The following is a 24,203-nucleotide window of genomic DNA, read 5'->3' on the forward strand; positions in this document are numbered from 1 at the left end:
TAAGTATTTCTCATCTTGGTGTATGTTTTCCCGCTGTATTACCTCTCCTATATTTATAAGCATGTATTTGAGGTCTTAGAAACGATGTCTTGCCTTTCCAGGGTGAAAGCATGGACAATTTCAACTGGGGAGTCCGCAGGCGCTCACTGGACAGTATCGACAAAGGGGACACACCATCCCTCCAGGAGTACCAGTGTTCCAGCAGCACCCCCAGCCTGAACCTGACAAACCAGGAGGATACGGACGAGTCCTCAGAAGAAGAAGCAGCACTCACAGCAAGCCAGATACTCTCACGCACGCAGATGGTACGCTGACCTTTTCGTACAGTGACAGCTGGCCTCCTTTCTCCTAACTTCCAACTTAGTAGTTACTGTTTCTCTATATTGTGATTTTCATTTCAGTGCGGGTGAAATGCACACACTGAAATGAAAATACAAAATTGTAGCCGCAGTGCAGTGTTCCATTATTCATGACAGAACTAACACACATTCGATACTGTGTGCCGCTTAGCCGCTGAGACGTATGTGCTATTGCTTCTCTCCTAGTAACAGTGAGTCGTGCTGGGCACTTTTAGAGGCCCTCGCCTCGAATGATACATGTTTTGGTATCGGTGTGAGCACCGGCACCGCTTAATTCTCCACCTGCTTTTCTTTCCTCGTCAGCGTGGAAAGATGGAGCACAGCTTTGCTCTCTTTGCAAGATCAAGTCAGTTATATGGAGGTTCTGACTTGTATTCCAAGGGCCAGATGGAAGATATTCAGAGAGAGATGAGAAAATGAAGGCTGCAGGAGTAGTCTGTCCGTTCAGAAATGTGGAGTGAGGGGAGCAGCGAGCACGAAGTGGTAGCTGGCTTGGAACTTGAAGGTGGCAGGACGAGGGGAGAGAAGGGGTGTGGATTAGCCACCGTGGCCCACGCGATGAGGAGTCAGCTAGTGCAGACCAGGCGGCAGCTACAGTTACAGCGCTCTTACATGAGGGCCCTTTCCATGCCTCTCTTTAATGGGGCCCATTTGCATCACACTCGGTCTGCTGGTAAAGCACTGGCAGTGCTGTTGAAAGGCCAGGCTGAGTTGGCTTTCGATAGCGAGCATGTACAGTTGTCAGCTTGTGGTTGGCTTCCTGTCACCCCTCCTGTTGTGGCATCTCACCGTTACCCCAATATGTCTTTCCACTAACTTCCTATCACGTATTAAGTGATAAGGTGTTGCTGATAACAGTAGCAGCAGTTACCACTCGCTGAGTGTTTGAGATTCATCAGGCCCTGGGCAAGGTGTTTTACATGGATTAGTCACTATAACTCTCCCCACAACCACACAAGCTAAGTCTGGTTACAGCATTTCTGTAGATTAAGTGACTTGTCCCAGGACACACTGCTAGTAAGTGCATTTGAGCCAGGCGGTCTGCATGCTACCTAAGGGACAGTCTCCTCCTGGGACTGTGCGCGTTTAAAGGAACAGTGAGTTGCTGGTAGCAGCGACTCAATGAAGAAGGCCCAGGCTCTCCCTGGAGCCAGACTAGAGGCTCAGAGGCTGGCATCGTGCCACCAACCTGCTGTGTAATTGTGGTCGTTACCTACCCTCTCCCAGTAGTACCTGCAGTACCTGCCTCGTAGGAATTTCATGGGGAGGACATATAGTAAGTGCTTAACAAAGGTTAGCTCCCATGAGAGCCTCAGGGCAGAACTGACGGTCTCCTTAGAAGGCCGACCCTAGTCATAGTGGTAGTGAAATTAAAAAAGAATTTGAAGCTGATTCCTCCTCACAGGGAAAAAAAAATTAGTTTTTGCCTTTATCTATTCTGAATCGTGAACTTGATTTTTCTTATGTTAAATATTGGCCGTTAAAAATGTATAACCCTGCATGGGCAGAAATTGAGACACAGATGTAGAGAACAAACGTATGGACACCAAGGGGGGAAAGTGGCAGGAGGGGGGTGGTGGTGTGATGAATTGGGAGATTGGGATTGACATGTATACACTACTATGTATAAAATGGATTACCAGTAAGAACCTGCTGTATTTAAAAAAATTAAATTTTTTAAAAGAGAAAAAAGTGTATCTAAATATTAAATAAAATGTATACTTTTAAAAAATTCAAAAAATAAAATAAAATCATAATCACAGTACCATTTCACACCTAAAAAATAATTCCTTAAAAAAAAATGTATAACCTTGCTTAAAAGAGGAAAAATTGTAATATTTTCTTAGAACATAAACCCACTGAGGCTGGCCTGCCATTACAACTTTATTGTCCTAATTCTTTACGTCTTACTGAAGATTTGTGGTATTGATTTTTGCTTAAATAAGTGAATGGCCAGTTCAGACTTATGTGCGGGCTTCCCAGTTAATGCTGCTTCTTGAGAATCCACTGAGCGTTTGGTGCCAAAGCCACGGGAGAGGTGAAAGCTCCCCCTTCACGAGTCCTTAGACCAACTGCAAGCACGAGACGTCACTGTAAAAATAAGAATTTTAGGTCAAGATTAACACAGTCACAAGGAGCTCTTTCACTTTGGTAGTTTTTATTTAGCAAAATTTAACCCTTGTTAACGGATACGTCATTTCTGCTGATGGGTTAGTTGCTTGCGTTCACAGCACCAATTCTGGCATAGACTGAAATGAGGGGAAAAAGTAATTTTAGGAAGTCAAAGAAGCTCTTTATAACTATGGCCCCAGAATGCCTTACAACATAGAATGTTTCTTGTGGCCTTTGTGACCGTCACTGACTCATAAATGAATTCCTTATCTTACTATCTCTCCTTGTAGTTAAACAATGATTCTGCTGCAGATGAAACCATGCCAGACCATCCTGATTTACTTCTTCAGTCTCAAGACTCCACGGGCAGCATCTCAACAGAAGAAGTGCTGCAAATCAGAGATGAGACCCCAAGTTTGGAAGCTTCTCTAGATAATGCTAACAGCCAGCTGCCTGAGGTGGGGAGACACGGGGGCTGGTGCATGGCCAATCTGGGCTCTTTTTAGCAATCCGTTATACCCCTTGCTTTTCTTTTGAAAGAGTTTTCATCTGATACGCTAATTAATTTGATTTGTTACCAGTATTTCTAACCTGTTGGTTAAGTGATATGGTCAGATCTGATGATTGAAAAAAAAAAAAAATTGATAGATTAAGGAAATGACCTACAGGTTAAAAATAACCCTGAGTGTTTTTAATGAGCATTTTGTGCTGCAGAATGTGATTAGGTTAATGTACAGGCGCTTCTCTGGGGATGGGAGCATCTTCTGTGGCGCTGTGCCTTCTTTGAAGGACCGCTTTTGTTTTTTCTTCTCTTTTTGCTTTGTATTTGGGTTTTTGTGATTGGTGCTATAATTGGGATGAAAACCTCAGGCCAGCTGTGTTAGCAGTTGGTTAAAATGAAACCTTTTGGAAAGATTTTGGAACTACCAGTATTATGTTTTTTGGAAAGGCCTGTGAGAAATAAGCCAGATTCCAAGCTAATGACTGACCAAAAATAAGTAAGTATTAGTTTTCTTAGTTTTTTTGTTTCTTTTTTTTTAAGATTATTACAGATATTTTTTAAACTGTAATTGCTATAGCTCTCTCATATATGCTGTTATGCCTTGGTATTAGGAAAATACTATATTTTTTTCAGTGTTAACCAAATTAATGTAGTTATTAGATCTAGACCAATCTAGTTGTTAGATCTTATTATCTGAGTCAGTTGAAATCTCATGTTCTTATTACACTGACAGTGTATTGTAGATCTTTACAGTAAGCAGATATATTCTGAAATGAAGGCATTTGGGGAGTTTTTTAAATGCTCACATTAGTACGGCTGAAGTTTAGGTAATTCAATTCAACAAATATTTATTGAGATTTACTAGATGCTGGGCATTCCATTAGGTGCTAGAAAGATGAATAAGACATTACCCTGTCCTCAGAGTGTCCACTGTCTATTAAGGGAGACAGAGATGGTTTAAAAAAAGGGCACTACATGCCAATATGAGAAACTCAGTAATAGACATGCTCAAAGCTTTGTGAAAACTCAAAGGACAACCGATCAGCTGTGCATTAAGGGTGATGGTGGCAAAGGATGGGCTTCGTGGCAGTTGAGACTTTGCAGGCAGAGGGGCATCATGCAGAAAGACACGGCCATGTGAAATAACATGGTATGTGCAGGCAGCAGCAGTAGGAGAGATGGACGAGTCTAAGACATGCTGGGTCCCACAGGCAGTGCTAAAGACACACTTTACCTTGAGATGATAGGAAGTCATGAATTTTCATTCTTCCCAGAGATGCCTGTTATGTGACAAGCCCCATACCAGATACCGACTTGGGAATACGGGGCACACAGGCGGTCAGACATTTCAGCAATATTTATTTATTGAGCCCCTGCCGTGTGCTGGGCGCTGTCCTAGGCCCTGGGCATATAGCACCATGTGAAACAGGCCAAGGCTCCTGGTTTATGGAGCTTAATTCTAGTAGGAGAGACAAAATAAACAGGTAAAACAGATAAAACATAAATGATATATCTGAAGGTGATCATCTTACTCTTCATACTAAGAAAATCTGACTATAATGTGGACTTGGTAAGGGAGAGAGTTAGATAGGGTGGCATTTGAGGTGAAACAAGTAACGAGGAGCCAGCCCTTGAAGGTGTGGAGAAAGAATGTTCAGGGCCCAGGAAACGGGAGTGGAGAAGGCCCTGATGAGCTGACAGGCCGGCCCTTGGGGCTGGAGCACGTGTACCTGAGGGAGTGGAGTCGGGGAGGAACTCCCCGAGGAGGGGCCGGGCGCTCTCGAGGCCACGCTTAGAGGCCACACAGCACGCAACCGTCACAGGGTTTTCAGCAGGAGGACATGATCTGCTTGTGTTTATTCTCTTCAATCTTGGCTTTTTCTGGGGCAAAGGGAAAGTCGGTTCCAGTACCTCTACCTGCCACATGGAGCTTGCAGTCTGTCATCAAGGAAGGTTAAAGTCCGATCAGTGTTTTAGTAAAGTCTCTGACCGAGCTGTGGAGGGAGGATTGGAGGGGGCTGAGATGAGGAGACAAACGAGGAGAATATCAGCAGGAGATCGGGGGTCCCGAAGCGACAGAGTGCGTGGGCAGGAAAGTGTCTGCGGGGGGAGCCGACAGGGTGCAGAGCTGCGCTTTAAGTAGACTGTGTTCCTTTCAGCATTGGAAGGCTTGCTACATGAGCATTAGCTACTAGTTAATCTAATCTACTGTGTCTGGTGTGCCTCATAGCATGTTACTGGTCAACAGACATTCTCATTAGAAACAATGGAAGACAGCAGGCTGATCCTAGAAATACCTTTTTAACAAAAGCAGTATGGTTAAGTGGTCACGTGCTTTAATTTTGTGTAGTTAACAAACAGGGAAGTCTTTTATTTTTGGTAATTAAAATAGCTGTAATCATAGTTAGTGAGTAAACTACCTCCTGTAAATCATTCATATTTATTGGAAATGAATCAGAAATTCATATATATTTCCACACATATTGGAAATTGTGTTATTTCAGATGAGACATTCATTCATCCGACAATATCTAATGGGCCTACTTCCAAGGTACTATAAAGTTCCTGAGGATACTTCTTTTTAAATGAAGGAAAACCACTTTAATTTACTAGGTTTTTTTCCCTTTTACAGTAGTACAGTTCAGTATCACTGTAAACTTCGTGACACTGGCAGATGAGAATGAAGGAGATATTTTTGAATCATACTATTTCTTTTAGAAATAATTCTATTGACATTAAAATTAATCCCCAAAAGAATGGCTGTCCACAAGAGAATGATTCAAGTTTGTATCTGCTGGATATGATGACCTAACTTGTTTTTCCCTGGTGTGCCAAACAGTGTTAGATGACCCAAAATTGTGCCTTTAAAAAACGTAGGAAAGCACTAATATATTGAAATAAAACCAGAACTCTATTATATAGAGTTATATATGAGTTACATATGCTATGCATATTGCTATAAAGCAGTTTCTCAAGAAGAGGAATACAGTTAATTATAGTAGATGAAACATTTTATGAACTAAAGAAAAAATCCTAGAAATGTTTGAATTTTTCCCCTTAAATTATGTTAATATCGGGAAGAAGAAACGTAATAGGCTAAAGCATTCCACCTCAAGACAGAAAATTTAGAGCCCAGTGTGTCCTTCCCTTCTCTATAATATATACAAATTACTCTAGAGGGGATTATGTCCTTGTGTTTATCAGAGAAACCTCCACAGAGGGATTTCTTCTAGTATCTATAATAGTTTAGATACCAATTCATGTGTGACAGAAATTATTCCTTATAGGAAATGAAACTTGGAATGGAAGTGTGCATGTGTGTGTGTGAGAGAGAGAGAGACAGACAGACAGACATTGTGTAATAAGGTAAAGTTCAAGAAAATTTGATTCTCACCATCTGTGTATAATAGTGGAATTCATTCCATTAACCAAAAAGCACTCTCTTCATGCATTCTAGGTGTTATTAGAAAATTTCAGCATATACTATATAATAATAATTTTAGGTAAAACATCGATTTTCAAATTATTATTCAAGAACAAATGACAACAAATTACAGGTGTACACTAATGAAAAGTGACGGCATTAAACTAAGAAGTTTGGTGGGTTATTTCAACATGATACGTAGAAGGAAAAATATCTTTCCAAATAACTAATGCTTACCCCTTTAATGGCCAGATCTTTAAGAAAAAAATTCACATGGAAACCTTAAATAGAGTGTACTGAATATAAGGTATTGGAGCAATGAAGGAATGATTATACTATATTATTTATAAAGTACTATCCTGTGAAGACTCAAAGAGTTTGTGCTTTCCCTGCATAATTACCTCCAGACCAGTGTTCCCTTAGTACACTTTGTGTTTTCCTGCCATGTTTCTTCTGTGCCTTCGATATCTTCTAAGTCCTTTCCCCTGAGACACCGTCTATCTTAGCTTGGGCTGCTATAACAAAATACTGTCACCAGGGGTGCTCATCAACAATAAAATGTATTTCTCACAGTTCTGGAGGCCAGGAAGTCCAGGATCAAGGTGCCAGCCATTCGTTGTCTGGTGAGGGCTCTCTTCCTGGGAGCTCTTCTTGTTGTGTTCTCACATGGTGGGAAAAGAACAAGCCAGCTCTCTGTCCTCTTTTAAGGGTCCTAATCCCATTCATGCGGGTTCTACCCTCATGACCTAATCACCTCCCAAAGGCCCCTACCTCTAATACCATCCCATTGGGAGTTAGGGTTTCAACATAGGAATTTTGAGGGGACAGAAACTTTTGGTCCATAGCATTACTCCTACCCCATCTTTGTCAAAGCCCACCGTATGTCGTTTCCTCCAAAGAGACTAGTCTTCATTGCCTCAACCAGATGTGATCTTTCCCTTTGAGTACCAGTAGTCCTCTGTATATCACTTATATTTACCTTACATGTACCATACTCTACCGTATATTATCGTCATTTGTACATTAGCCTAACCCCATTATTAGTTTGCACACTAATTGTAGTTATTAATTTATCCCAGAGCACCCAGCCCAGAAGCTGGTCAAAATCCTTCATTTTATACATGAATTTTACGGATGAGGTCTGAGGTCAGGGGCTCTGGATTTCACTTACTTTTCATAATTTGGAAGGAAAATTCTATTTTTATCCATGAAAAAGAGATAAGGAACTACTGTAGAACTAAGTAGTAACCTTAGGTCTAAGTACTGAAAGAAGTTCATCTTTATTCCTAAAGCTGTGAGACTATTTTAGTGCTTACTTTCAAACTGATTGAACTAATGTCCATGCAAATTAAAACTGGTGCTGATATGACATGATATACACCCCGGAAGTATTTTTCTTTTTTAGTAGTGGTAGTTCATTTATTCAGCCAGTACCTGTTGAACTTTTACTCCACGCCAGGCACATGGCAACATCATTTCAGTAATGTTACAATGGATAGGAAGGAAATACCACTGTATACTTTATTTTTAAAATTTTTTATTTTTAATTAATTAATTTATTTTTGGCTGCGTTGGGTCTTTGTTGCTGCGCACAGGCTTTCTCCAGTTGCGGCGAGCGGGGGCTACTCTTCGTTGCAGTGCGTGGGCTTCCCATTGCAGTGGCTTCTCTTGTTGCAGAGCACGGGCTCCAGGCGTGTGGGCTTCAGTAGTTGTGGCTCGCAGGCTCAGTACTTGTGGAGCAAGGGCTTAGTTGCCCCGTGGCATGTGGGATCTTAGTTCCCCGACCAGGGCTCAAACCCATGTCCCCTGCATCTGCAGGCGGATTCTAAACCACTGTACCACCAGGGAAGTCCACACTGTATACTTTATAACACACATTTCCATTATCATTTCCCCCATTGACAAATGTTTATAGTTCATTTAATTCTCAAAAGTACAACAGTCTAAAATTTCCCAGTGTTCTCTGAACTCTAACTCATTGATGAAGCAGCCTCAGAACTCAAACCTAAATGAGTTACTGTGGTCTTATCACCTGAAAGCAAATCTTACATCTCTGGTGTTCGGCTCACTTAAACCAGTCAGGTGGCCCTCCCTGTTTTCGTTCAGCAGCCTCCTGATTGGTCAGGACCTGTTCTTGATTCACGGTAGCCCCATAGGACCAGTGGGTTAACCATTTTGAATTACCTCCCCTTCTTATATCCACGATTCACTGGATATAAGGTTCAAGCATAATGAAAGAAATGACATTTCAAATAAGAGAGAATTGATAGTAATAATACAAAGTTATACTTATGTGGAATTAGAATATGTATGAGAGAAGGTGTTATATATATAAGGATATATTTCTAAGTAAACACCTAAATCCTAGTAGGAGAAAAAAGATCTCCATGATGTTTCTAAGTGGCAATAGGTGATACATTTTAATTTCAAAATATTTTAAAGCTGGAAATATTTTTAAAAATCAATTTTATATGATCAGAGTCCAAAAATTCCAAAACTTAAACTGTGTAAATGAAGACTGCCTAGTAAAATAGATGTAGGTCGGTGGCAATAGTCATTTATTCTGTGTTGGTAAAATTCTCTTTAATGTTTTTCAAGGCCGTAAAAAACATAATTGTTTTACAGGATACAAGCTCAGTATTAAAGGAGGAACAAGTTCTTACAGCCTTTGAAGATGAAGGGTCGTATATTATTCAAGAACAGCAGGATTCTCTCGTGTGTCAAGGGATTCTTGATTTAGAGGAAACTGACATGCCAGAGCCTTCGGCTCCGGAGAGCTACCCCGGGTCAGTCTGTGAAGAAGATGTCACCTTAGCTCTGAAAGAACTGGATGAACGATGTGAAGAAGAGGAAGCGGATTTCTCTGGGCTGTCTAGGTGAGAATACAGTATCACAGACACGATAATGAGATGATATTTTCTCTCCTATCGCCTCCCAAATATGACCCTCTGTTCTAGTAAACGAACTTTCATTCCTGTGTGTGTTTCCAAGGTAAAATGAGTTACCTCATTTTTACGATGGGTTTATTTTCTATTATTGACATTCACTTAAAGAAAAACAAGTAGGCCATTCTCAGAACATAGTGAATAGCATTCTGCGTTTAGCAGTACACCAAGTACCTATTTAGGCAAAATGCCAAATGGCCCGAGTGTTAAAATCAATATTGGGCCATGGCCAGAACCAAGTATCAAAATCATGGAATGAACTCTGTGATACCAGAACAAATCTGAAATAGGTTCCAAAAATTATTTTATAGTTTTATTATCAACAGTCTTTTTTTTTTTTTTTTTTTTTGGCGGTACGCGGGCCTCTCACCGCTGTGGCCTCTCCCGCTGCGGAGCACAGGCTTCGGACGTGCAGGCCCAGCGGCCACGGCTCATGGGGCCAGCCGCTCCGTGGCATGTGGGATCTTCCCGGACCGGAGCACGAACCCGTGTCCCCTGCATTGGCAGGCGGACCCTCAACCACTGCGCCACCAGGGAAGCCCCAACAGTCATATTTTTAAAGCTTGACTTATATAATGGGCAAAAGTGACCATTTCTTACTACTGTCAGATGTTAGAGTGCTCCTTTTAAATGTTTATGCACCATATCTTCAAAATTATCACAGAGTGATAGTTGAATTCTCAAATAGGACTTTTTTTCACTCATGGGCTGACAAAATTGAATAATCAATTATTACATAAAGTTCTTAAAAGAAAGTTTGGTGGCTGTTATGTAACTTAAATACCAAACAGTTCTATAATGATGAGACTTATGATATAATCTACATCTACTATTTTGCTTTTTAAATTAATTTTATAAATATTTGTGGCTCAAAATAATGTTCTTTATAAGCACATCTAATTTAATGCACTCTCTATCAGTGTATTTATTTCCCTATTCAACAGTTTGAAGCTCCCTGATAATTATTTTTATAAGTAATCACGTATATCAGAGCTTTACTCCTACAATAAAAGCTTTTCATTTGGGCTTCCCTGGTGGCGCAGTGGTTGAGAGTCCACCTGCCGTTGCAGGGGACACGGGTTCATGCCCTGGTCCAGGAAGATCCCACATGCCACAGAGCGGCTGGGCCCGTGAGCCATGGCCGCTGGGCCTGCACGTCCGGAGCCTGTGCTCCGCAACGGGAGAGGCCACAACAGTGAGAGGCCCATGTACCGCAAAAAAAAAAGCTTTTCATTTATATCAGTACTTCAAGTGATAATTGAGTTTTAACATATATAGCACGTGAGATTTTTCACTCTCAGCGTATCTGGAATGCCTACCTACACTTGAAAGTGTACATTCAGATGTTAACAACAAATCTTGGTGACACACCTTGTTCATATTACTGACTTGGATGTGACAGTAGCCTATGCAATCACTCACTCATTGATCATACACAAGTTAAGCGACACCAGAAATGATGCAGGGGTAGATACTCAGCTGTCTGCCTTTCTAAAAGGCTGCAGCCAAAGTGCTGACTTTGGCCAAGCACTGAAGTTGAAATAGAATTAAACATCCTTACTAAATATAGGGGTATATGTACTCAAGCTTAGAGGATACATTTTGTTCAAATCAATCACCACAGTGACATTTTAAAAATTAAACTTTTCGAGATATAATTTTTCACTTCAAATGTCTGCTTCATTTTGATCTTTCCCCGCCCCCCCCAGTCTTCTCAGATCCCTCTCTTCCATAGGAATTGCTCCGTAGTTTCTATAAAGCCTTGTGGAACTACCCTGTAATGTGAAATACGCAATATTAAGACCCAGAGTCACACATTTCCTTATAGGATGCCCAACCCAAATACATCTCCATCTTTTCCCATTGTCTCATTTTTGTATGTATTATCTGACTGTGGGGATTATAAATTTCTCAAAGAAAGTGGCCAGGCCTTATGTTTCTTTGAGTCAGATCTGTTACTGCCATACTGCTAGGCATATAGTATATGTCATGGCTTTAACACTGGGTTTGGTCCCATTTGAAGTCCTGGCTTCAAATTCTGGCTCTGTCATTTCCTACCCAGTAGCCTAGGCACATCATTTAACTTCGCTGAACTTTTTGTTTCCTCACTGGTAAAAAATCAAGATAATAATAATACTTAACTGTCCTTGAGTTGCTGTGAAGATTGAATGAGAACAATCTGTATAAAGCACCTAATATATAGCCCTTGACATAAAAGTACATGACAAAAACTTTAAAAATATTATCATTGTCAATCTGGGCCTGTTCAAATAAAAAGCCTCCAAAATTGACCATTTAAAATGAAAGCATTCTAATCTGTATTATTCACAGAAGTTACAGAAATTATTCCATAGCCCTGGCCTATGCTAGGACTTGAGCTGTTGTAAGCTGGTCATGTGAAATTAGATTTCTGATTCCAAAGATGCTAAGAAAGAACAAGATGCTAGAAAGAACCGGATGAATAAGAAAATCTGCTTGTTTGTGCTTCCTCACAAAGTTTAGGTGGTTGCACATTTTCTAAATCAATGTGTATACACGAGTAAAAAATAATCCATGTTAGATGACAAACTATTTTAAGTAATTGAGTGTATTCTTTTGCGATAATATTATGATGATGATATCTGTGTTAACAGTCAAGATGAAGAAGAGCAAGATGGTTTTCCAGAAGCACAGACATCACCTCTGCCATCACCATTTCTTTCTGCCATCATAGCCGCTTTTCAGCCAGTAGCGTACGATGATGAAGAAGAAGCCTGGCGCTGTCACGTCAATCAGATGCTGTCTGACACCGATGGGTCCTGTGCAGTGTTTACTTTTCACGTGTTTTCTAGGCTGTTTCAGGTCAGTGAGGTTTAGGGTTTCTGAATTCATATTATAGTTACCTGATAAAGTTATGGGGTTTTGGCTAAAATCAGTATCTCAAATTTTAATATTCCCACTGATTCCCTTTAAAAATTTTTATTTTCCTAAGATAGTGATATTTAAATTTACACTTCGACACTGTAGCACTGCTGGGACATTATACAATGACTAGTACCGATATCACCTCTAAGGCAATTAGAGTAAAACTTCAGAACAACATCTGATAAGTTTTCTGCAGTATGCTAGGCACTTCCAGGGACACCAAAGAAATATAAAGCATGGTTCCTGCCTTCAAGGAGCTTACGTCAGTATCATAAGACAACTTATCATAAAGTGTTAAATTCATTGGCACTTTCATCACTGTGTGGGGACCTTACAAATTTTAGCCAGGCTTGCTTCCAGCCCTAAAAATAATATGAGCTGACATTTATTGAGCATTCAGTACATGCTAGGCGCTAGGCTAAATGTTCTACATTAAGCAATTCTTACAATAGACCTATGTAACGTAGATGTGTTTTTAGCATTCTGTAGCTAGGGAAACCAAGGCAGAGAGAAATGCCACCATTTAAGTCATTATTCTCCAAACTACCTGCCACCTTTCCTCCCTACCTCAGCAACTTTGCCCATCTTAGAAAACCCAGCTCAGTACACATTCTCTCTGAGGTTTTCCCAACCAACCACTCCAACCTTCGGTCTCTCCCTCCTGGAAGTTCTTTAGTGCTTATTACCTGGAGCATTTATTTATTTCATTCTGTAGTTTTGCATTGTTACTCGGGTTTCTATTTATATTCTTTTCATGCCAGAGATATAAATTTCTTCATGCCCAAGACTGTGGCTTATGCTTTTTTTTTCCTAATTAATCATAATGACAGCTAATGGTGCTACACATATACATGTAGGTACACGTTAAGTATTTGTATAGTAATTACACTGTTGATGACACTAATCCATTGAGTGCTCACTATGGGTCAGGCACTGATTGTTTTATGTGATTGAATATTCTTGAGTTTTGAGAAGATATTATCCTTGATGCATTTTGATGACTTAAAGTCAGAAGGCAGCTCATAGCCAAGGAGAGTACACTACTTTTACTGAAAGTTTCTTTCAGGTAGAACTTAACTTTAGAAGAGCTAATTCCTCACACATGTGAGGACTTTATTTCCAACAACATATATAGCATGTATTCCTTCTGTCTTTCCTAATGAAAAAAACCTCAGGAATGGGGAGATGAATGGCCTGTATCAATAGTTTCTTTTTTCAGGAATACTGTTCTGTAAATACTGTTTTGATCATTTTTAGAAATTACCATGTTTCCTAAAGTGCCTAAAAACAAGGACTTACAGATCAGTTTTAAGAGTTCTATACAGCACTACAACAATAGTTTTAAAATAAAAGGTTGCTCTAATTATAAATTATGCTTTTTTTACTTAAACATGAAAAAAGGCTTTCATATGAAATACTAACATTTTTCTTATGTTTTCTCCATAGTCAATTCAAAGAAAGTTTGGAGACATAACTAATGAGGCAGTCAGCTTTCTTGGTGAGAGTCTGCAACGCATTGGTACCAAATTTAAAAGTTCACTGGAAGTGATGATGATGTGTTCAGAATGCCCGACAGTCTTTGTGGATGCTGAAACAGTAAGTTTTAACATGAGGGCTTATTATAAAAACTAATTCAGTAAATGGTCTTTTTTTAAGGTAATTCAGAATTTTGAAGTCTGAAGGTTCATATTTTCAACTTGATTATAAATATCTAGCAGAATATAATTCCCGTGTATTATATGCAGTGGCTTGTGACTATTTCTGATTCTGGCCTCTCCCTGCCCTCACCCTCCACAGAGTCCTAGATGGGGAAGCTGAAAGATCATGCTCTAGAGATGTGTACTTTTCCTGATTCCTGAGTAAAAGCGGGTAGGAGAGGGCTAGACCTCCCCCATGAAGAACCCAGAACTCCCTGGTCTTCCCCACTTGTGTCCAAGCACGCCTGTAGATTACGTATTAAGGTTTTTAAAGAATTAAGGTTTGAAAAGCTTCAAGGGTGTTACCTTTAAGGTATATCCTGGACTGACATGCCATTTTTGCCTGAGCCCATTTTGGAAGGCAGTTGAAGGCATGCTTATCCTTCTGACATTGCACTGCACTTCTCCTCTGTTTCAGTGAAAGGTCAGTCCTTAGTACGGGACAGCGTACAGTTAGGGAGGCCGGCTGAAGCTGGCCTGAAAACCAACGTTTTTGGTCTCAGGATTGTGATCAGAAACGGTGACCTGGATCAATGTGTTTCTGATTTGACAGCTGATGTCCTGTGATTTGCTAGAAACACTCAAGTTCAGTGTTTTGGAATTGCAAGAGCACCTGGATACGTACAATGCCAAACGAGAAGCAGCTGAGCAGGTCAGTCTGTTTTTACCATGTAAAATAAAGTAGTTGCTTGTGACACTAGAAGCGCTAACCTGGCATAATAGCTGAGATGGAAAACAGAACCTGTTAACACTTGCCTCAGGGTTATACTGAGAATGTTGGGGCCTTGGAGCTCTCTGTCCAGTAAATTCCTATCTTTAGCTTTTAGAAATTGGCCCTCTAAGAGCCTAAGAGCACAATGGAAAATGAGCTTTATAAAATGCTTCTGTGTTGAGACTATAATAGCTGCTGTCAACATTGCAAGCTGGGGTATAAAGGCAGTATTTCCCTGAGAAAGGCACAGTGATGTTGTGGTCCAGAAAAATCTGCAACCTGTGACAAAGTGGTCCTCTTTTTCCTGTGATGTGTATGTGTACGTGGGCAAGCAAAGGGAGAAAGAGCACACAGTGTATTATAGATGTTACCTGCAAAGAAATGTTTAACTCCAGTGTGGCACTGCAAAACACAGTCGTTCTATTCCCTGAGAGTAAATCCAGTATATTTTCAATTGGCAGGGGCAGAAAAACTTGAAGGAAAAAAAGTTTCTCCTTTTCACACAAACTGCATACAGTAAAAAAAAAAAAAACAAACAAAAAAAACTGCATACAGTAGGCATTTTTTCCCCTAGGAGATGAGTCTTTCATTAATAAGTACTAAATATCTATCACATGTAAAGGCCTATGAAAAATGAAGTGTTAAACCTGTTTCTTATTCCCTAAATACTCTAGATAGGAATATAAAGCACAGATACTGTGCATGAATAATTAGGAACAAATGTTTAAATTATAGCTATAAATAAAAGTACTGGCAAATCATACAGGTCTAACAGAGAACGGATGCAAACCAAATGTATGATTTCCAAGGAGAGGTCCCTTTTGGCTGATAGGAAAACTTCATGGAATAGAGATGCAACCTTAGTCCTTGACAGACGTTAATTTTAGATTGGGGGATTATCTCAGGAAAAGAATATGGTATAAGAAAATACTTATTAAGGGGGTAGTGATCTTATATGTGGACTGAGATAGTAATGACAGATTGGAGAAGAGGAGAGTTTTCAGTAGCAGGAAAGTATCGGGCAAGATCTGGCCATGTTACAAATAATGTTGCTGTGTAACTTCTTATACATGTCTTTTACGTATATATGTTCACATACCTGTTGGATATCTATCTAGGAGTGGAATTGCTGGGTCACAGGGTATACATCTGTTCAACTTTAGTAGATTCTGCCAAGCAGTTTTCTAAGAGAGGTTACATCAATTTACAATCCTATCAGAAGTGTGTACAGGAGTTACCATGCCCTAATCCCTTTGCCACCACTTGGTATTGCCAACTTTTAACATTTTGTCATTTTTGGTGGATGTGAGGTAGTATTTCATGATATTATTTTGCATCTGTCGGATGACTGTTTGAGCACCTTTTCTTCTTCATTTAGCTATTTTGTGAATTGTGCCTAAAGTATCTTGCCCAATTTTGTAAATGGGTTATTTGTGGTTTTCTTATTGATTTGTAGGAGTTCTTCATTCGAAACACAAGCCTTTTACTGGATGTATGAATTACAAATTTTTTCCCCCTCTGTGGCTAGCATTTCCACTATCTCAATAGCATTTTTTGATCAACAGAAGTTTTTCATTTTACTTAGGTCCAAGTTAATCCATCTTTTCCATTATGGTTAGTGCTTCTGTGTTTTCAGAAATCTCTGTCTATCCGAGGAGGTTGATTGCTGTGATAATAGTCCCCATGAATCATGCTCCTCTGTGTCCACGCTTCTTTGCAATATGACTTTGCTGTTGTTCCTCCCATCAAAGGGATGGAATCTGTTTTCCCACCTCTTAAGTCTGGATGGCCTTGTGACTTGCTCTGACCAATCAAATTAAGAAGTGATGCTGTGCAACCTCTGAGACTAGCACTTAAGAGGTCTTTTGCAGCTTCTGCCTTTGCCATCATGCCTGTCAGAGTGTAAATTGGAACAAACTCTGGAAAACTATTTGACCTCCAGCCTCCAGGAGGATGAGAGGCCATGTGGAGGAGAGTGGAGGCATCCAGCTGACTGCCAGCATACCAGACACTTGAGGAAGGCCAGCTTGGAACTTTCAGCCCCAGTCAAGCCATCAGATGACTGTAGACTCATGAGTGACCCTAGGCAAGACCAGGAAAAACTCCCAGCCAACCCAAAGATTTATCTTGTTGTTTTAAGAAGCCATTAAGTTTTAGGGGTGGTTGGTTATACAGCAGTAGATACCACTTACAACAGGAGAACATCGAATACCTACAAATTAAGTCTATTTAAAGATGTGCTAAACCTCCACACAGAAAATTTCAATTATTACTGAGAGAAATTAAAGGCCTCCCGAATAAATGGAAGGCTATACCATATTTATGAATCAGTGTGAAGTCATTTTTCCCCAAAATGATCTATAGATTGAATGCAATCTCATTCCAAATTTCAGACAATATATTAATGGAAATTGACAGGCTGATTACAGTCGTGAACACAGGTCAGGAAACTATAGCCCTCAGGTCATATCTGGCTCCCTGCCTGTTTTTGTAAACTTTTTGGGAACATAGCCATCCCATTTGTTTACCTATTGTCTATGGCTCTTTTGCACTGCGACACAGAATAGTTGCAACAGAAAATCTGTGGTTTGCAACACCTAAAATATTTCCTGTCTGCCCTCGACAGAAAACGTCTTCCAAATCTTGTCCAAAAGGAGCAACAACAAGGTCTAAACAACAGAGTGAGACCTACATCCAGTAAGACCTATTAAAAATCTCAAAAGAGTGTAGTGCTGGCATAAAATTAGACAAATAGACCAATAGAACATAACAGACCCACACATATATAATCATATGATTTACAGCAAAGGCTCTATGGCAATGCAGTAGGAAAAGAATGTTCAATAAATTGTGCCGAATCCAGTAAAATATTTGTATGGAAGAGAAAACTGAATTTGATTCCTTCCTAAGCTACCATCTCACCATTTCTTATCCCATCTCTTCTGTTACTTTTTCCTTCCTTTCTTAACTTCTTTTCTATCAACGATTTTTCATTCCCCTCTAATAGTTTTTTAGCTATACATTCTTTTATTTTTCCTTGAGTCTTCTAAGGACCACAGGTGAAAGCTGGGGGTATTTATCAGGACCCTGCTCTCTTGGCAGGGATTGAACAATTCTTATCTCATCTCCCCAGCACCACGAGACCAGAAAGTCTCTGCTTACCTTTTCATCCTCCCAGATGCTATTACTTGCTTTCTTAGCCTCTCCTCCTGCACATGACAAATACAGGAACAAGTGCCCCAAGAGCAAACTGCACACAGATTGGTCGGCTCCCTTCTCTGCAGTTATCTTTTCTCCAGGATCTTGGCCCTCAGTACCTCACTACCTGTGACAGCCCTGTTTCCCCAGCCCAGTGAACTATAAGCCACTACTTTTTGTTCCGCTTCTGAGCCCGTGGACATCAATGAGCAAGTCCCCTAGGGTAATGCTGGAGTCAATGTACAGCTCTCTTCAGTACTTTTCTCTGACTCCCTAAATCCTCCTGGCTGGTGGTATTCAGCTTCCATAGTTGTTCTTAGAGGACTGGCCTTATGCAAGCTACCCCATCATACCCAGAAGCCAAACCTCTCCAATTAAATTTTAACCTTTATTTGAGCCTTGAGTAAAAAAAAATCCATCATGGGGAAAAAAAAAAAATCCATCATGACAGGAAGACTGTTACATGTGGGTTGGAGGGTATTCTGTACACAAACCGTCTACTGTATCTTGTATACACTGACTGGGAAGGTGTGGACCTGTACTTTTGCAGGCCAGTGTGTGGCCACGGGACAATAGGGTTGGGGCTTTTCTTGTAACGGAATAAAAATCAGAAATAATTACTTTGAATAGTGCCCCCCAAATGCCATATCATAGGCACACAGTATAAAAAATTATATCTAGTAAGAACAAGCCATTAAATAAGCAATTGAAAGTATTTTTTTCAAATGTATCAGTATACTTGGACAAACTGGGCCGGACTTGTGATGAGGATGAAGTGTACAGGCATTTTAACATTTTGAGTGAATGAAGATTAAGGTACAGATTCCATGATAGATGTCAACTGAATTTTGCTCATATAAAGAAATCTGCTAGATAGCTTTTGACAGTGACCACCAGCAGCTGTATCTTACTAGGAAAACCTAGCATGTTTTTCTTCTGAGAGGCTGTCAAGTAAAGAGCCTGAGGGCCCATGCAGGCTGAGGAACCAGGATAAAAGGGACATAAGGTCAAAGAGATGGTTTTGAAACAACCGAGACATCTAATTTTCATTCTTTGCATGTAGACCATTAACAGCTACAACTGAGAATTTCAAATGTCTACTACTGAAATATTTTCAAAGAGTAAAAACGTAGCTAGTAGTTTTTCTCAAAGTCCCAATGACTTCATATATATATATATATATATATATATAGTTTTATTATATTTAATCTATCACACAAAAAGAACTAGGAAGTCAAAAGAACTGGTAATATTAATAATATCAAACCGTCGAAACCCAGGAGCTCAACTTGAAGGCTCTAATCTTTCACTTTAGCTTGGAAATTCTATGACTCCAGTGTTTTTTCCCCACTAAACCGTAGTGCTATTATTTTCTTTTTATCTGACCGAGGAAAAGGTACCTTAAATAAATATCCATCTTTAGGACCAGCCCCTGGAAAAGGAAAATCCACATTTGGCTTCTGTATTCAGTATTCATTGGAGATAATATGTTTGTCATTTATTGCTGTCCAAAAAGGAAGAAAAAGAAACAAAAACAAGATTTAAAATGTATTTTAGTTTCTGTTTCACTAATTAAAAGTGACACAAGTCTTCTGAGAATTACACTTCCGATAAGCGAACGGACCTGGTTAATTCTTTCTAAGTTGCCTTTATTAAATTGACAGGACAGGAAGCCCATCTTTCATTTCCCCATCTTACATTAGACAAAGGTCAGGTATAGGTTGTGAAGATTTCCCATAAAATCTACAAAATGAATATTCTTTACTGAAATGGAGCGCCACAAGGCCCTGGAATAGAAGACAGCTGATTGTGTTTCCATTAGTAAACCGTCCCCAGCGTGTGCCTGTAGCCACATACACAGTATCCTCTGCTTGGGTTTGTTGCATACAAATGATTCGGCTCAAATGGAGATGAAAGTCTATGTCTACAACCAGTCCTAGGAATTCAAGTTCACTTTTTAAGACTGTTGTTTTATTTATTTTTTTAATTAATTAATTTATTTATTTAGTATTTTTGGCTGTTTTGGGTCTTTGTTGCTGCACATAGGCTCTTCTCTAGTTGCGGCCAGCAGGCTTCTCATTGCGGTGGCTTCTCTTGTTGCGGAGCACGGGGTCTAGGTGCACGGGCTACAGTAGTTGTGGCACGTGGGCTCAGTAGTTGTGGCTCGCGGGCTCTAGAGCGCAGGCTCAGTAGTTGTGGCGCACAGGCTTAGTTGCTTCGCGGCATGTGGGATCTTCCCAGACCAGGGCTCGAACCCGTGTCCCCTGCATTGGCAGGCAGATTCTTAACCATTGTACCATCAGGGAAGTCCAAGATTGTTGTTTTATATGAGCAGGCCATTACAGTACCAATTTCATTATGCATTGTGCAATTACTGTATTAAAATTTACTGTTGTTTATTTTTTCAGTGGTTAGACAATTGTAAGAGGACATTTGGTGCCAAAGAAGACATGTATAGGATAAACACAGATGCACAAGTAAGTTTCTTATTCTTAGTTTTGCTATATATTCCTGTATCAGGTAAAATAATACGTATGCTCAAATGTCCTTGATATTCCTAGAAATAAAGAATATTTGTAACATTTTTCATTTTTGTTATCAGAACAATCTTCGTAAAAGTTAGGTTCAATGGAATATTGGCTTAGTAATGAAAAATTCACTTTAATAAAAATGAACGGCCAGCTTATGACTGAAGCTTAATAACATTCCATAGATAAGCTCGATGAATATCTGGACAGTCCAAGTTGACTTTTAGTTGCATCTGCCTCTCTAAACATTTTTTCATTCTGCATTAGTACTCCACAGATAAATAGTCTGGTCAGGATATCAAACCTGAGTAATGTTATATACATTCATACTAGCCCTTCCGAAGCTGAAATTCTGATTGGATAAATTATGGTTTTTGCTAGTATAAAATTCAGTGAAAATAATAGTAATATATTTGCTTAGAGAAAAGTGCACAACACATACATTAAAGGAGGATAAAATTAAGACCTACAAATCATTCTAATAGAAGTATAACTTCATATGGGGAACATGTATTAATCAGTTAACACCCTTTACATTTGACATGAGAATTCTAACCTTTTACAACATCAGATTGTTACAGATTTCTAGTCACTGTAAGTTATTGTACTATTGTAATAAAAATGTGAAGCTTTACAAAACTGAAATGTTGAGAAAATACCAGTATACTCTCAATAAATGTAAACTATTTGCCAGGCACTGTGCTGAGCATTTCACGTTCATTATCTCAGTCCTTACAGCTCTGTCTAGTGGATGTTGTAATTAGCCCCATTACACAGATGAGGATACATAATAAGCAATTAATAAATATTTTAAAATAAATGAGAAAAAGTATATGCAAATTAAAATTGAGGCTCAGAGAAGCTAATTTATCTAGAATCAGTAAGTAAATAGATTAAGATTCAAACCTTGGAAGGCTGACTCCAAATCCTGCTCTGTCATAAAGAAATTGTCAAATAATCTGTGTAAAGAAAGAAATGAGGCAAGATAAGAAATTAACCCCAGACTAGAATTAGATCCTTTGGTTCTAATTCTGTCTTTGCCACTATGGCTTAAGCAAGTAACAAACTGCTTTTCTCATATATAAATTAGGTGGTTAGACTAAGTGATTTCTTATACCCCTTCTACCTCGAAGAAAATGAGTTCCATCTCCAGGAGTCTGTGTCAATTAATATAGCTTGAGGTTTTCTACTAAGTGAAAACTGAAAACTCTGTACATTGAAGACTTCCACTGATATCTTAGGTCTCCTCTCCCATTCAGCTCCTTGAGAGCAGAGGTCCCTTTTTGCACATTATGTAGTGTCTTTTGCTGTATACCAGTATAGCCTTTGCATAATAAGCAATCAACACATATTAAAAGTAAATGAAGACTGTATATGCAAATTTCAGTACACTAAAAAGCAATGTTTTTAAATGTACAGTGTTAACATATTTAGCATGATTTCTAGTAATTCAGAGCTATGAAATTAATTACGTCTGTGTTATTTCCTACAGTTGTGATCGTAAACTTTATCAGTGATTTTCTTTTCCATTACACCCCAAAGTAGATGCTCTGGATAATACGTGTGTAGAGTCAGTTTTTATTTATGCTAATGGAAGTGAAAAAACAATATTTAAAAGCTCAAATTGTTGTTAGTTTCCATATAAAACTGTATGAAGTAAAACCTCAGAAATTTAGATATGCTAATATGTTTGACATTGGATTGTGCTCAACTAACATTCACAGGATGACCATCTACATAATTTATGGTAAGCAGTACGGAGCTGAAGTTCACCTTTGCTTAGCAAATCCCTTCTATATTGATAGGAATCAATGTTATATAAACAGTGCTTCAGAGGAAACTATTTAGAAAAGCAGATTTCAAGAAGGACTTTTAGAAGCAGTATTTACATTCTGGCGATTGCTGTTTTAATTAGAAGTCATTCTTCTCCATTAATGAGACTAGGTCTAAGTTGCTGTAGATATTTTAATGTAATAATTTTTAAATATTCCAGAACCTGGATGTTTCACGGTGTATTTTACGTTATCTCGTTTGATTCAAACCTAGTTGGGTTGAACTTCTGAGGTTTACTAAATTACATTTGCAATGCAATTTAAAACACACAACTGCTCTCAACATTTTACCTTCCGATTCAGCACTAATTATGGCAACTTAGGACTTAGGCAGCAAAGGGTAGGCAACCCAGAATGAGCCACGCCAGAGAGAATCTTCTCATGGGCAAATACATATTACATAAAATTATAAACCAGTTCTTTTCTGAGAAGAGCAAATCATTTCATATTTTCTAATCAGAAGTTTTCCACTTTACTAACGGAAATTTATTTGGCTTTTTTTTTTTTTGGAAAGGCTATAAAAACCCAGATAGAAGACCACTTTCAGTAGCCAACTTTCCCAATATCCCACTAGTTTTATTCTTTGTAACTTTTGCACAAGAAATAAACTATAGCCTAAATGTGATTTAGCTGTTATTTGGCAAAGGGTGAAAAACACCCTGGATTGTTACAGTAAATGTCTAAAAAGTTTTATTCTGGAAATAGCATCATAAATTTTTCTTTTGGGTGTAATTTTAAATGTTCTTCAGTTTGCCTGGGACATCTGTGACCCTAGTTAAAATGATTTGTTACACTAATTCTTGGTCTTTTTCTTCCTTTGTATTTTTTGTGACCCGATCACCTTCTTGCTTAGCAAATGGAAATTCTAGCAGTAAGTGACCTGTCTTAATTTATAGACTACTTATCCATGTCAGACAAACTGGTTTTCATTTGCCATTTGTGACCTAGCAATGTTTTGTCAAGGACTGCTTTAAGAGTAGTGTGTGCTTCAGTTTTGCATAGCCCTAATCCATGAAATGTTTCAGTCCTACAAAGACAATGAGGTTTTATAATTAACCTGTACAACTAGCGCTGCCTTTTTACACATCTCTAACATGTCTCCTTTTATATTTCTTAATTTTAAGAATCCAAGTGCATTTGTTAATTTCATTGTCTTGTTTCAGTGAGATTACAAATTTGCTTTCTTAAAAAAAAAAGGAACTCATTTTAAAGACAAACTATTCTACTTTTTAGGTGAGAGGTTATCCAGAGTTTTACTTTTTGCTTTATCAAGCACTTGTTGATAAACGCAGTGAGATGTACATCTCAGTGTGGCAAGAGTATATGCACTTGTAAATTCTTCTCGTTATGAAGTTAAAGTTTTAAGTTCTAGTGAATTCTTTTTAAAGCATTCTATTTATTGCCTGCTGAAAAATTCTGTTTGTCTAATGTGAAAATGTGCTTCACACTAAAAATGAATTATGTAACCAATAATCTTTAAATTTTTATTTTAATCCCAGTCTTCAGAGCATCTTTCATCTGTCTTTCATCAACTTCATACCATATTAACTTGCTTACTGCAGAAAAATTAAGCTCAGAACAAATTTTAACAATTATTTACTTATAAATTTTTATTTGAAATATGTTGTCTAGTCAAATATGGAAAATAACACCTAAATTTAACACAGTGTTATTTATTTCTAGGAACTGGAGCTCTGCCGAAGGTTATACAAATTGCATTTTCAATTGCTGCTTCTGTTCCAAGCCTACTGTAAACTTATCAATCAAGTAAACACAATTAAAAATGAAGCAGAGGTAAATATTCAGTTGTACTAGGCATTAGTAACTGATTCTAGGAAATTAAAATACGTACATACATATTTCCTTGCAGGAGCAATAAAGTGAAAAGTCACTTATAGTGAATCTTTCCCCCCCACACACCCCAGTTAAGTATTGGTTTTTGAAATGATGTGCTATTTCAGGACCTGTTCATAAATCTGACAGCAGATAT

At 38.8% G+C, this 24,203-nt stretch overlaps 1 protein-coding gene across 9 annotated transcripts in view; it reads left to right on the forward strand.

Annotated features, from left to right (window-relative positions):
- Window positions 1–24,203, forward strand: part of FRYL (FRY like transcription coactivator) — a 244,633-nt gene that overhangs the window by 217,022 nt on the left and 3,408 nt on the right. For 7 of the 9 annotated variants that reach the window (XM_027103011.1, XM_027103013.1, XM_027103006.1 and 4 more), the window contains 9 exons: window positions 102–305; window positions 2,762–2,929; window positions 9,023–9,273; window positions 11,976–12,183; window positions 13,693–13,842; window positions 14,497–14,595; window positions 20,262–20,330; window positions 23,067–23,084; window positions 23,897–24,007. In XM_027103011.1, coding sequence (XP_026958812.1) covers window positions 102–305; window positions 2,762–2,929; window positions 9,023–9,273; window positions 11,976–12,183; window positions 13,693–13,842; window positions 14,497–14,595; window positions 20,262–20,330; window positions 23,067–23,084; window positions 23,897–24,007 — 1,278 coding nt within the window. The remainder of the gene's footprint in view (window positions 1–101; window positions 306–2,761; window positions 2,930–9,022; window positions 9,274–11,975; window positions 12,184–13,692; window positions 13,843–14,496; window positions 14,596–20,261; window positions 20,331–23,066; window positions 23,085–23,896; window positions 24,008–24,203) is intronic. The other 2 variants (XM_027103012.1, XM_027103010.1) reach the window with 1 other exon arrangement.

Source organism: Aethalodelphis obliquidens, unplaced genomic scaffold (assembly GCF_003676395.1).
Source record: "Aethalodelphis obliquidens isolate GAN/ISIS:26980383/991018 unplaced genomic scaffold, ASM367639v1 scaffold6, whole genome shotgun sequence".
Classification (NCBI taxonomy): domain Eukaryota; kingdom Metazoa; phylum Chordata; class Mammalia; order Artiodactyla; family Delphinidae; genus Aethalodelphis; species Aethalodelphis obliquidens.